The sequence below is a fragment of the Carcharhinus amblyrhynchos genome, chromosome 35 (assembly GCF_965287045.1).
Source record: "Carcharhinus amblyrhynchos chromosome 35, sCarAmb.v2.hapA, whole genome shotgun sequence".
Classification (NCBI taxonomy): domain Eukaryota; kingdom Metazoa; phylum Chordata; class Chondrichthyes; order Carcharhiniformes; family Carcharhinidae; genus Carcharhinus; species Carcharhinus amblyrhynchos.
Window position 1 is genome coordinate 16,820,096 of NC_137358.1, and position 12,459 is coordinate 16,832,554.

Here is a 12,459-nt window from a genome sequence, read left to right on the forward strand (position 1 = left end):
CCGACATTACAAAAGAGCTCAGTTGCAGTTCTGAAAACACTGGGGTTTTCACTAGCACCTATCTGTATGCAGGAACAGAACACAGATTGGAAGCTTCATCGCTCAGTAGTTTTACCTTTTGCATAACTCAAATCTACCACACAAAGCAGCATTCATACATTTCTTCAAAATCTGGGATTGGATTCACACATCTCCTTCTAGGTTACTGGCAGCGAGCTTTTCCATAACTCTCTCCAATCACCGGGTATGACTATGGTTATTTCCACAAGGTCTATTTTTCTACCTACATTTCGAAAACTTCAAGCATCTCCACTTGCAGATGTGCTGGACTATGATAGACTAGAAAGCGAGGCCTGTAGCGCTCGCTTTTCTCTTACCCAAATTGCATCTCTATTTTGCTCGCCAGAGGACAACTAGTCTTGGCAGCATCTGGTTCCACAAGAGTCCGCAGATTTACGTACCTCAAAGTGACTGTTCTTGGGTAAAGTTAGATAGCTAGTGAGACGTTCAAAGACAGGCTACATTATAGAGGATCTTGATTCTGCCCTTGTTGGACCTTTCATGTACAGATTCCACTCGGACCTACAACAGGAATCAAGAATGGGAACACCGACTGATTCCTTTCAGCTAATTCGTGCGTGCGAAGACCAAATCTAACAAGACTTTGGTGCCCCTTATCTGTGTCCCCATGGGGGATGAGAGATAGAGATCTGTATGACAAGGGTTCCTATGATCAGCTAGTCCATTAGGGAAACTACTAGTATTTAGTTAAATCTCCAATTTTGTGTTTCTGGGTGGGATGTCAGAAGATACCAAGGTGGAACTAACAGTAACTAGACCAGCCAAAGCCTACAAAAGAAATCCTCTGTTAAACAGCGAGGTGGAGAAGGATAGGTGACCCTGCAACAGCCATTTACAGTAGCTATTTGATAGGGTAGGAAACAGCAAATAAACTATTTTGTACTATGACCTGTATTAGAATGGATTATTATAGAAATCTGGAAGAACTTTATAAACCTATTTACTTCTGAGGTCCGTACACAAGTTAGCAGATGACATCAATATATTTCTGAAATTTGAGGTATCAGTCTGTAGATTTTCCGATATGAAGTTTGCCCCGCTCTCTCTCTCGCCAGGTCAGCTGGGTCAGACACAAAGAAGTTGCAAAATGAGAGAAATGTCCGCTTAATTTTAGAAAGCACTGCGAGTCTGAATAAAATGCTGCAAAAGCACACATCACTCAGTTGTTCAGGGCCGTGGAAATTTGGCTATGCTCCACTCTCTCCCTCCCACCACCAGAATAGGCCAAGGCTACGCAAGACGAGTCATCAAGAGCCTGCAAATCTCTTTTGCTTGAAAAGGAATGACAGCCACCAAAATCCGGCTCCAATTTTGCTTTCACTTGGAAGCAGCAGAGAAGAGTCTGGAGTTAGCTCTGACCAGAAACTACTGCAAACTGTTGGGGAGGGGGGGGCGCCAGGGATGCGAGCTGAACTGAAGCAACGGATCTGGTCTGTAGCACGAAGAAAGTGAAGCGTTCGGCACTGTGCAGCCTGAAGGGCCATTCTGCAGCAGCTGCTGAGTAATGCATGGACAATCCCTAGTCCCGTGTCCTTCTCTTGTTGCACCAGCTCCCACGTCACAGGGATGATACTAAAGATTCTTCATGGTCTCTAACAGAGTGTATTTAGCATTCTGGCAGGAGTCAAAAGCACGATTCTGCCTATGTTTAAAAATAAAGAATGGAGATTAGAACAAGATTTAAATAAAGAGAAAGACTCAGTGCACGAGATGGTACTTCACCCTATTGCGTCTAGGGGAACAGCACGGTGGCACAGTGATTAGCATTGTGCCAGGGACTTGGGTCCGATTTGCAGCTCGAGTCACTGTGTGTGCACATGTTCTCCTTGTGTCTGCATGGGTTTCCTCTGGGTGCTCCAGTTTCCTCCCATATTTGGAAGGATGTGCTGGTTAGGTGCATTGACCTGATCAGGTACTGGAGTGTGTTGACGAGGGGAATTTCACAGTAACTTCATTGCAGTGTTATTGTAATCCTTACTTGTGACTAATAAATAAACTTGAAACATTATGCTTGCTCTTTAGAAGATGTCATGTGAATGCTGCTTCCCTGCTCTTTCCTAAAATGCTTTGCAAATTGCCCCCTTTAAACATGGCAGAAACAGGCCACTTGGCCCATCGGGTCTGCACCAACCACAATCCCACCCAGGCCCTACCCCCATACCCCTACACATTTACCCACTAATCCCTCTAACCTACGCATCTCAGGACACTAAGGGGCAATTTAACATAACCAATCCACCTAACCCGCACATCTTTGGACTGTGGGAGGAAACCGGAGCACCTGGGGGAAACCCACGCAGACACGGGGAGAATGTGCAGACTCCACAGACAGTGACCCAATCTGGGAATTGAACCCAGGTCATTGGAGCTGTGAAGCAGCAGTGCTAACCACTGTCAGGCTGCAGGAAGCATCATCAATATTATCCGCTTTCTTAACCCCATTCCTTATCCATGCTTCTTATTCCCTTTAACACTTCCCAATTTACAAACAAGTCTATCATGTGGTACTTTCAGACCTTGAAAATCCATAAACATGTCAACTGCAATACTCTCAATCCTCTCTAATTAAGAAGTGCGATTGAGCTAAATCAAAGACAATTTGGTTTGAACAAATATGTTTGCTGTCAGTTAACTCATATTTTTCCAAGTGACAGTTAATTTGTTGCCTGTATTAATGCCTGAACGACCTCACCACTGACTTTGGGCTGTAGTTGCACGATTTATCCTCTTCCCCATTTTGAGCAGGGATGCAAATATTTGCAATATAGCATATAAAATAACAGTAATAATTAAAGATTCACTGGACACCTTCCATCCAATGCTAAATCATTACTGAGTACTGGGTACAGCAGCATAGTGTTTATTAGTACCACAGAGACCACCAGTAATGTTTCAGGTCCATGGGTTCAAATCCTATCAAGGTAGCAAAGGAACGTGACTTTAATTAAAAGCAACCCTGGGATCAAAAGCTAGTCTTAGCAATGGTGGTCAGATTGTCATAAGAACCCATCCGATTTTCCAATGCCCTTCAGAGAAGGGAATTTGCCATCCTTATACAGTCTGGCCTACGAGACCCCAGACCCCCACAATGTGCTGCCTCCTAATTGCAATAAACAGCAATAGTAAATTACAACAAGTCAAAGAAGAATCTTGCAATACATGGACTGCAGAGGTTCAAGAAGGTAGTAGCTCACCACCATCTTCTGAAGTGTAGTTAGCAATGAGCAATAAATGCTGCCGTGCCCACATCCTCACAAATCATTAAAATAAAACAAAAAGCTTCCTTACCTGGGTAAAGAATCAAGGGCTTAAAATTCTAAGGGTGGTACAGTGGTTAGCACTGCTACCTCACAGCGCCAGGGTCCCGGGTTCAAATCCCAGCTTCGGGTCACTGTCTGTGCGGAGTCTGCACATTCTGCCCATGTCTGCATGGGTTTCCTCCATTCTCCTCCCACAGTCCAAAGATGTGCAGGTTAGGTGGATTAGCCATGCTAAATTGCCCCTTGGTATCAGGGGGTCTAGTTGGGGCAAATGCATGGGGTTGTGGCGATAGGGGCTGGGTGGCATTGTGGTCGGTGTAGATCTGAGACCTCCTTCTGCACTGCAGGATTCTACGGTTCTATGAACAGTTACCAATTAAGGAAATATTACCTTCTTCTTGATCTATAGGGATATTTATTTACAGCAGGCAACATTGTGCCATTTTATTGGGAAAATGCATTGCATGTTTCATGACACAATGCTCCTTAATTTGTAACAATGCATCTCCCAGCTTTAAGGGTCCTCCTAATTTGCAAACTTAAGATTGCTTGTGATCTATGTATACCACGAAGTATTAACCAAAAATATAAAACCTCCCCATTATTTTTACGATGTAAATGCACTTTACATTACTTGCGTTCAAAGCAGTCACTGGCTTGTTGAATTAATGTGCATATTATTTTGTACGACACTTGGTACAAGTGACAGGGATTTGATTAAAAGCCTGACCTGACAGTGATTTAGGCATTAGTTAAACTAAGCTGAAGATGATGGACAAATCAGAGAAAATAAAACAGGTTTCAGCTCAGGAACATGTGAATCACATTGTTGTAAGCATACATGTGCATTTCTAAGCTTTGGAGGTAATATATTAAAATAATTTTGTCTATATTGTAGGAGTACTACTGAGAAATACTATTCCCCAAATTTTACTGCATTTGCCATGATAAACATGTTAAAAAATCTTTAACTTCTCTGATTTAAGTAGACACAAGCTTGACCCCAATCTGCCTGTTGCTTGCAATTTTAACTTAGCATCTGCCTCTCTTGCCCACATGTCCATCTTTGACCTGCTGCACTATTCCAGTGAAGCCCAGTGCAAACTGGGGGGAGCTGCATCTCATCTTGCAGTTCAACATGTTTCAACAGAGTCAACGTTGAGTTCTGCAGCTTTATGTTTATTTATTAGAATCACAAGTAGGCTTCCATTAACACTGCAATGAAGTTGCTGTGAAAATCCCCTGGTCGCCACACTCCGGCATCTGTTCAGGTACACAGAATTTAACATGGCCAATCCACCTAACCAGCACGTCTTCCAGCCTGTGGGAGGAAACTGGAGCACCCGAAGGAAACGCACACAGACACAGGGAGAACGTGCAAACTCCACACAGACAGACAGTGACCCAAGCCAGGAATCAAACCCAGGTCCACAGCACTATGAGGCAGCAGTGCTAGCCTCTGTGCCACCATTAGATTATGTCCTTTTCCCACCTCAAACCCCTTTTGTAAATATCTCATACACATATTGCTTCAATGCAAACCCTCCCACGCCAGGCCATCTGTCTTTTGTTCTTGATGTTGCTATGTTTTGTTTCAATCTCTCATTTTCCCTCTCTTCAGTTCTGACAAAGAGCCAGAAGAGGCTGGAAAATGTTGATGCTTTCTGGCCTTAGCATCTGCTGAGTTTTTCCAGCACCCCCTGCTCATTTCAGATTCCAGCATCCGCACTATTCTACTGGTGACACTGGTGTGAAACGAAAGCTGTGGATGCTGGAAATTTACATCCCTGACTAACTGAGCTATCCAGACCTGTAGGATCCAGGCTCCAATACCAGGCTGTTGTATCAAGGGAAGAGCTGGAAACACTACACGTGGCCACATTGCAGTTGGGCCAAGAAGAGGATGGAAAGCAGAACAGGGGGAAATCAGTCAGGGTTCCTTCTTCCCTGAGTGTAATGACCTCCATGTTCTTTGGACATCCACTCACTATCCAGGCCCTTTTCTTACAACCAGCCACTCTTTGAAACAGAGGGAGGCCAGAGTTTTTGGAAGCATACACCTGCACAGACCTACTTCTGGCTTCATCTGGGCAAACAAGGCTGTTGGTAGTAAAAGAGACAGAAATTTGCTGTACCATGAAGTCTCACTGAAGTAAATTAATACAGGGGGAGGTGAAAAGAAAAAAGTCTTTGCTTACTTATTAAGGAACGCACTGAGGATGGGAATCACAGAGCGGGGAAAGTAGTTCTTCTGAATCACTTGTCTGAGAACAGTCAGTGGTCCAATGAGGTTACTGACCACTTTAATCTTCTCTTCACTCTGGAAAAATACAATGCAAAAAAAAAGTTACAAAAATCACAGCATTTAAAGAGACACTATTATAGTATGATACAGCCCAGGAGGCCATTTGGCTCATTGCATTCTCTATCATAATTCAGAAGGTAAGGCCACAATTTCCATATTAACAACTTCCCAGAGCAAACTAGGAGGTGTGCCATCTGGACCTACTTTTGAATAATGTCAATTTTTAATTCTCTCCTCTACCTAGGTTTATTCTATCTAGTTCGATCCTCATTTACTGCGATGTTAGCAGTCTAATTTCACTAAAACCAATACCCTACTCAGCCTGTAAAGATCTTCTTTCTCATCCTTCAGTGTCTGTATTACCCACTAATCTGTTCTCATTTTGCTTGTAATTCTCTTCTGTACACTCACTTGGTCCTCCACTGCGTTATGAAGCTCCCTGCAGCGGTAGCAGATGGGAGTTCAGAACAAAAATGTTCCCAGAAAGAATAAAGAAGGACCCCCAAATATAGACACAGCCAGATGCCAAATCACACAGAAAATAAAAGGCCAGTAAAAAGGGAAGGTTATATTGGATACCAAGAACTCAATACTGCCCCATGCTAGTGAGGTATTGAAACCTCAGGTTTGAAGTCAAAAGGAAATCATGTTGGTGAAGAGGGGATATGAAAATATATCAAAGCAAAATCAACCTCTGATAAGTACTAGGTACAACAGGTCGGACTGATTATAGACAGCAAGTTGTGTTTCTTTCATGGGACGTGTGTGTCACTGGCAAGGCCAGCATTTGTTGCCCATTTCTAACTGCCCCTTCTTGAACGGAGAGTCTCGCTTGGCTATTTCAGAGAGCAGTTAAGAGTCAACCACATTGCTGTGCCTCTGGAGTCACATGAAGGCCAGACTGGGTAAGGATGGCAGATTTCCTTCCTAAAGGACATTAGCGAACCAGATGGATTTTTACAACGATCAAAAATAGTTTCATGGTCACCATTACTGAGATTAGCTTTCAATTTCAGATTTATTAACTGAATTTAAGTTCCACCACGGCAGCTGGTGGGATATGGACCCATGTCCCTGGAACACTAGCCTGGGCCCCTGGATTACTAGTTCAGCGACATCACCACTAAACCACTGTCTCACTAAAAACGTACAGATGTGTACAATATGGGCATTGCTCTTAATGAATAACGTGTGTCCGATTTCAGAGGGAGAGAGAGCAGGGATATTGTAGTTAAAGAAAAATGTGAAATATTTAATGGGGCAAAACAGTGAGGGAGGTAATCGTAACTTTGAAGTCAATAAATTGTCAATCCTGGATGACAGGCACCCAAGGCTGCTAGGAAAAGCAAAGGAGAAAGTAATGAGGCCTCTGACCATTATATGCCAATCTCCACTGGCCACACACCCTCATTTCTTGCCTTCAAAACAACCTCAAACAGACCACTGTCCGCAGCAAACTACCCAGCCTTCAGAACCTGACACTACACAACCCTGCCACAGCAACCTCTGCAGGACATGCTGGATCGTCGACAGTGGATGCCATTATCTCACGTGAGAACACCATCCACCAGGTACACTGTACATACTCTTGTGACTCGGCCAACGTTGTCTACCTGATACGCTGCAGGAAAGGATGTCCCCAGGCATGGTACATTGGCGAGACCATACAGCTGCTACAACAGCGGATGAATGAACACCGTTCGACAGTCACCAGGCAGGAGTGTTCTCTTCCTGTCAGGGAACACTTCAGCAGTCACAGGCATTCAGCCTCTGATCTTCGGGTAAGCTTTCTTTAAGGCAGCCTTCACGACACATGGTAACGCAGAATGCCAAGCAAAAACTGATAGCCAAGTTCCGCATACATGAGGATGGCATCAACCGGGATCTTGGGTTCATGTCACACTATCTGTAACGCCCCCCCCCCCCCCCCCCCGCCCCCCAAGACTTGCTTGGGCTTGCAAAATCTCACTTACTGTCCTGGCTGGAGACAATACACATCTCTTTGACCTGTGCTTGGCTCTCTCTCCAGTCACTGTCTGTACCTTTAAGACGTGATTACCTGTAAAAACTTATATTCCAACCATTATCTAGTAAATTGAGTTTGTGAACACATCTCCTCACTCACTGAAGGAGCAGCGCTCCAAAAGCTGAACTACCAAATAAACCTGTTGGACTTTAACCTGGTGTTGTAAGACTTCTTACTGCACATGCATGGTGACAGAAAACCCCTTCCTCATACAGTTGTTTGAAAGGGCAGGAAAGAGTTAAAGGAATTGTGATCAGTCAGCCTAACCTTGATGGTGAGCAAATTAATGGAAAAAATGTTGAGGGACATTACAAAGCATCATTTTAGAAAGACGTGGAGTAACCAAGGATTCGTTAAGGGACAATCATGTCTGACTAACTTGACTGCAATTTTTCAGGACGTAATAGGGAGAGATGAGGGTAGCACTTATGCTGTAGCCTTCAAGGATTTTAGCAAGGCTTTTAAAGTCCTATATGGCAGACTGATGAAAAATAAAAGTGCAGGGGGTTCACAGGAAAGTGGCACGTTGGGCTCAATTGGCTCAGTGGTAACATTTGGCAAGTGTTTGAGAGTTGGGAAGATTTCCCCCAGTACGGTTCTCAGGGCTCAGTACTAGATCCCATGCCTCTTGTGGTGAATTGCAAAAATTGCAAAAGGTGGTGGAGGCAGGAACGTTGGACTCATTTAAGGTGCAGTTAGATAGGCACATGAGTGAAACGAGAGTGGAGGGATATGGTAGGGGCTATTAAATAGGGTTAAACCTCGGGAGACACCGGAAGGGCAGGCTGTATGATTAATATTTTTTGTCTTTATTCCACAGGTGGAGGTCCACCTCGTGTCAAGCGAGGGGCATGCACACAGCAGGTCGTGCGTGGGCTGCTCTTGGAAGTCCAGGAGTGGCCTAGTACTTCATGTCGGTGTGTGTGCTTGATCCTGGACCAGTAGACGGGCGCCGCAACAGCTCAGTGACTAGCACTGCTGGCTGTGCAGACACATGGATTTGGGCCTGTGTCTGTGGGAGTTTGCGCATTCTCCCTGTGGTTGCGTGGGTTTCCTCCGGGCGCTCCGGTTTCCTCCCACACCCCAAAGATGTGCTCTTAGGCTGATCGGTTTTTACCAAATTGACACTATTCTCCCCTGAATCTGACTGAGTAGGGTTCCATTTGTAGACATGCAGGGTAGAATAGGTGTAGGGTGATGCGGCGGCGCGGGCTCGTTGGGCCGAAGGGCCTGTTTCCCATGCTGGGTTGTTCTTTGTTTATTATGACTTAAGCCATCAGAGGCATGACTAAGGAGGTTGCTTGTGATACCAAAGCTGATTGTGTAGTTGGTGGTGAGGAAAAGAGATGAAGCTATCATTGGAATGGTCTGCTGCACAGGAAAATGGAATTTAATCCTGAGACGCGCAAGATATCGAGAACAACCAAAACAAGGGAACACACTAAATGGCAGAATGCTGAGAAGTGGAGACAGAAATAGACCTGAAGGTTGCAGGTAGAAGAGTTATTTAACTAGGCACGTGAGGTATTTCTCTCAGCTGAGGCAGAGAAAAGTAATGGAGTTACACTAGCACTGGATATAACATTAGGGCCATAGCTAGAAAACTGCATAGTTCCAATCATCATATTACAGGGAGAAAGTGATCCAACTAGAACAAAGATGATGTTGGAGAGTTTTAGTAATGAGGAAAGATCGGAAGTGCTGGGGCTGTTTTCTTTTGAACACGGCAGGTCGAAGAGAAGTTTAAATACAAAACATACAAACAAAGAGCAGTCCATTCAGTCCCTGACTTGCTCCGCTATTTAATAAGAACAATGACAGTCAGGTTGTAACTTCAAATCTGCATTCCGCCTACTCCAATAATTCATCACCCTCTCATTTACCAAGAATCTATCCATCAGGAACTTAAATGTATTCAAAGCCTCTGCTTCCACCTTTTCAGGAAGAGAGTTGCAAAGGCTCAACTCCAAGAAAAATATTTATCCTTAACTCTGTTTTAAACAGGCAATCCCCTTTTTGTTTTTAAAAAGAGATTCTCTCACAAGAGAAAACATCCTCTCCAAATCCACCCTGGCAAGGGTCCTCTTAAGATGTGTTTCAATCAAGTCACCTCTTACTCTTCTAAACTCCAGTGGATACAAGCTCAACCTCATAACACAATCCACTTAATATTCGTAAAACCTTCTCTGGGCTGGTTTCAGTATACCCTTCCTTAAATAAGGAGACCAATGCTTTATTTTAGTTCGCTCAGGGGATACAGTGTTGCTGGTAAGGCCAAAATTTTTTGCCCATCCCCAATTGCCCCTAAATGGAGTGGTTTGGCCATTTCAGAGTCAATCACATTCTGGAAGCTGAGGTATGGTACTAACATGGTATTAGTTTCACAATGAGAATATACTGCTAACATACCAGTAAATAAGGACCAAACTGGATAGAATAAACCTGGTTTAGGGAATAAGCCACACTGGGAGTACTGTGTACAGTTTTGGTCTCCTTACTCGAGGAAGAATATACTGGCACTGGAGGGGGTGCAGAGGAGATTCACTAGACGATTCCAGAGCTGAGAAGGTTGGTTTATTTGGAGAGACTGAGTAGACTGGGGCTATGCTCATTGGAATTCAGAAGAATGAGGGGAGATCTTATACAAACATAAGATTATGAAGGAAATAGACAAGATAAAAGCAGGGAAGTTGTTTCTACTGGCAGGTGAAACTAGGGGGCATGGCCTCAAAATAAGGGCAAATTTAGGACTGAGTTGAGGAGGAACTTCTTCACACACAGTTGTGAATCTGTGGAATTCCCTGCCCATTGAAACAGTTGAGGATACCTCATTGAATGTTTAAGGCAAGGATAGATAAATATTTGAACAGTGAAGGATTTAAGGGTTATGGTGAGAGGGCGGTTAAGTGGAGCTGAGTCCATGAAGAATCAGCCATGATCTTATAGAAGGCAGAGTGGGCTCGAGGGGCCAGATGGCTCCTAGTTCTTATATATGAAGGTAGTAAATTAAAATTGATTTTTCAAAGTAGATTCAGACGGTAGTTGTCCCAAGTATGTAGGTCAGACCAGGTCAGGACAGAATGTTTCCTCATCGGCTTCACAGCTGTATTTTCCCAGCAAATTGAACAATTTTGTGCATTTTAAAAGAGGAAGCAAGATTCACACAGTCAGGCAAGGCCAGGAATCCCGATATAAATAAACGCCTCCTCCGTAATGTGACATCAGGACACCATCCCCTCCCCAACACTGGGGCACCTCTCCTCCTCAAACACATCAGGGCTCTCCCCTCTGTCTCCACCCCTCTATACATTGTGAAGCCCCATTTGGTGGAATTCCTCTAGAAGGCCCACCCCCTGACACTGGCAGCTTGACAGTGCCACATCACTTCCCACCATGTCACTCATTGCCTGCTGGTTATACATGACAGCAAGATCCTCAACTGGTTTCCATTTATGATTCACACAAACGTGACATCATGCTGACTGGGTGGGAGTTTTAAGGCGTGGCCAGACATCATGGAATCAAATTCCACAGGGGTCAGTTCTGGGACCTTGTTGTTTGTAGTATATATAAACGATTTGGAGGAAAACGTAGTTGGTCTGATTAGTAAGTTGACAACACAAAAATTGATGACGCTGTGGATACTGAAGAGGATTGTCAGAGGATATAGCACAATGTAGATTGGTTGGAGACTGGGCAGAGAAATGGCAGATGGAGTTTAATCTGGACAACTGTGAAATAATGTATTTGGGAAGGTCCAATGCATGCAGGAATTAAACACTAAATGGTAGCACCTTTAGAGGTATTGACAGGCAGAGAGATCTGGGCAAACATGCTCACTGAATGTGACAACGCAGGTGGATAAAGTAGGCAAGAAAGCATATCGCATGCTTGCCTTCATCAGTCGGGGCACTGAGTATAAAAACTGGCAGCCATACAGAACCTTAGTTAGGCTTCATTTGGAGTAATATGTATAATTCTGGTCACCAGACTACCAGAAGGGTGGGCATGCTTTGGAAAGGGTACAGAAGAGGTTTACCAGGATGTTGCCTGGTCTGGAGGGTATTAGCTACAAGGAGAGGTCTGATAAACTCAGTTTGTTCTCACTGGAACAATAGAGGTTGAGGGGTTTACAAGATTATGAGTGGCACGGAAAAAGTGGATAGCGACTTTTCTATCCTAGGAAAGAACAAGTACTAGGGGACATAGGTTTAAGGTGCGTGGGGAAGTTAGAGGAGATGTGCAAGGCAAGTTTTTTTTTTATACATGGAGGATGGTCAATGTCTGAAACGCGCTGCCCAGGGAGGTGGTGGGAGCAGGTACGATAATGGCATTTAAGTGGCATCTAGATGAATACATGATTAGGATGGGAATGGAACGATACAGACTCCGTTAAGTGCATACGGTTTTCGTTTAGGAGGGCCAAAAGGCCTGTTCCTGTGCTGTACTGTTCTTTGTTCAAAGTAGATGTTAGTTTATGGAAATCAGGTTCATGCCCAAAAAAGGTGCAAATCGTGTTTTCGGCCACTCGAGATTTAGCAGCCACAAGAGGATTTGGGCCCACGATCAATGGGGCTGGTAAATCGTAGCCATCATGTCAGTTCCTACCTTCAGAAGTCCCATATACACCAAGAGAGTAGTAATGAACACATCCAACTTAAATCCACTGGTCTTGAATGCTTTCTGCAACAGTTCATCTACAGTGGGAGGGGGTGAGGAGGAAAAAAACCATGCCAAAAAACAATTACTTCAATATCCTTCATTTCTTTTTAATTTAATTTTATTCA

The 12,459-nt window shown here is 44.1% G+C and overlaps 1 protein-coding gene across 3 annotated transcripts in view; it reads right to left on the reverse strand.

Annotated features, from left to right (window-relative positions):
• Window positions 1-466: 466 nt before the first annotated feature.
• rangap1b (Ran GTPase activating protein 1b) overlaps window positions 467-12,459 on the reverse strand; it is a 65,164-nt gene continuing 53,171 nt past the window's right edge. For all 3 annotated transcript variants that reach the window (XM_080217662.1, XM_080217664.1, XM_080217663.1), the window contains exons 14-16: window positions 12,281-12,369; window positions 5,540-5,661; window positions 467-1,723 (exon numbers count right to left, since the gene is read on the reverse strand). In XM_080217662.1, coding sequence (XP_080073788.1) covers window positions 1,654-1,723; window positions 5,540-5,661; window positions 12,281-12,369 — 281 coding nt within the window. In that variant the 3' untranslated portion in view covers window positions 467-1,653. The remainder of the gene's footprint in view (window positions 1,724-5,539; window positions 5,662-12,280; window positions 12,370-12,459) is intronic.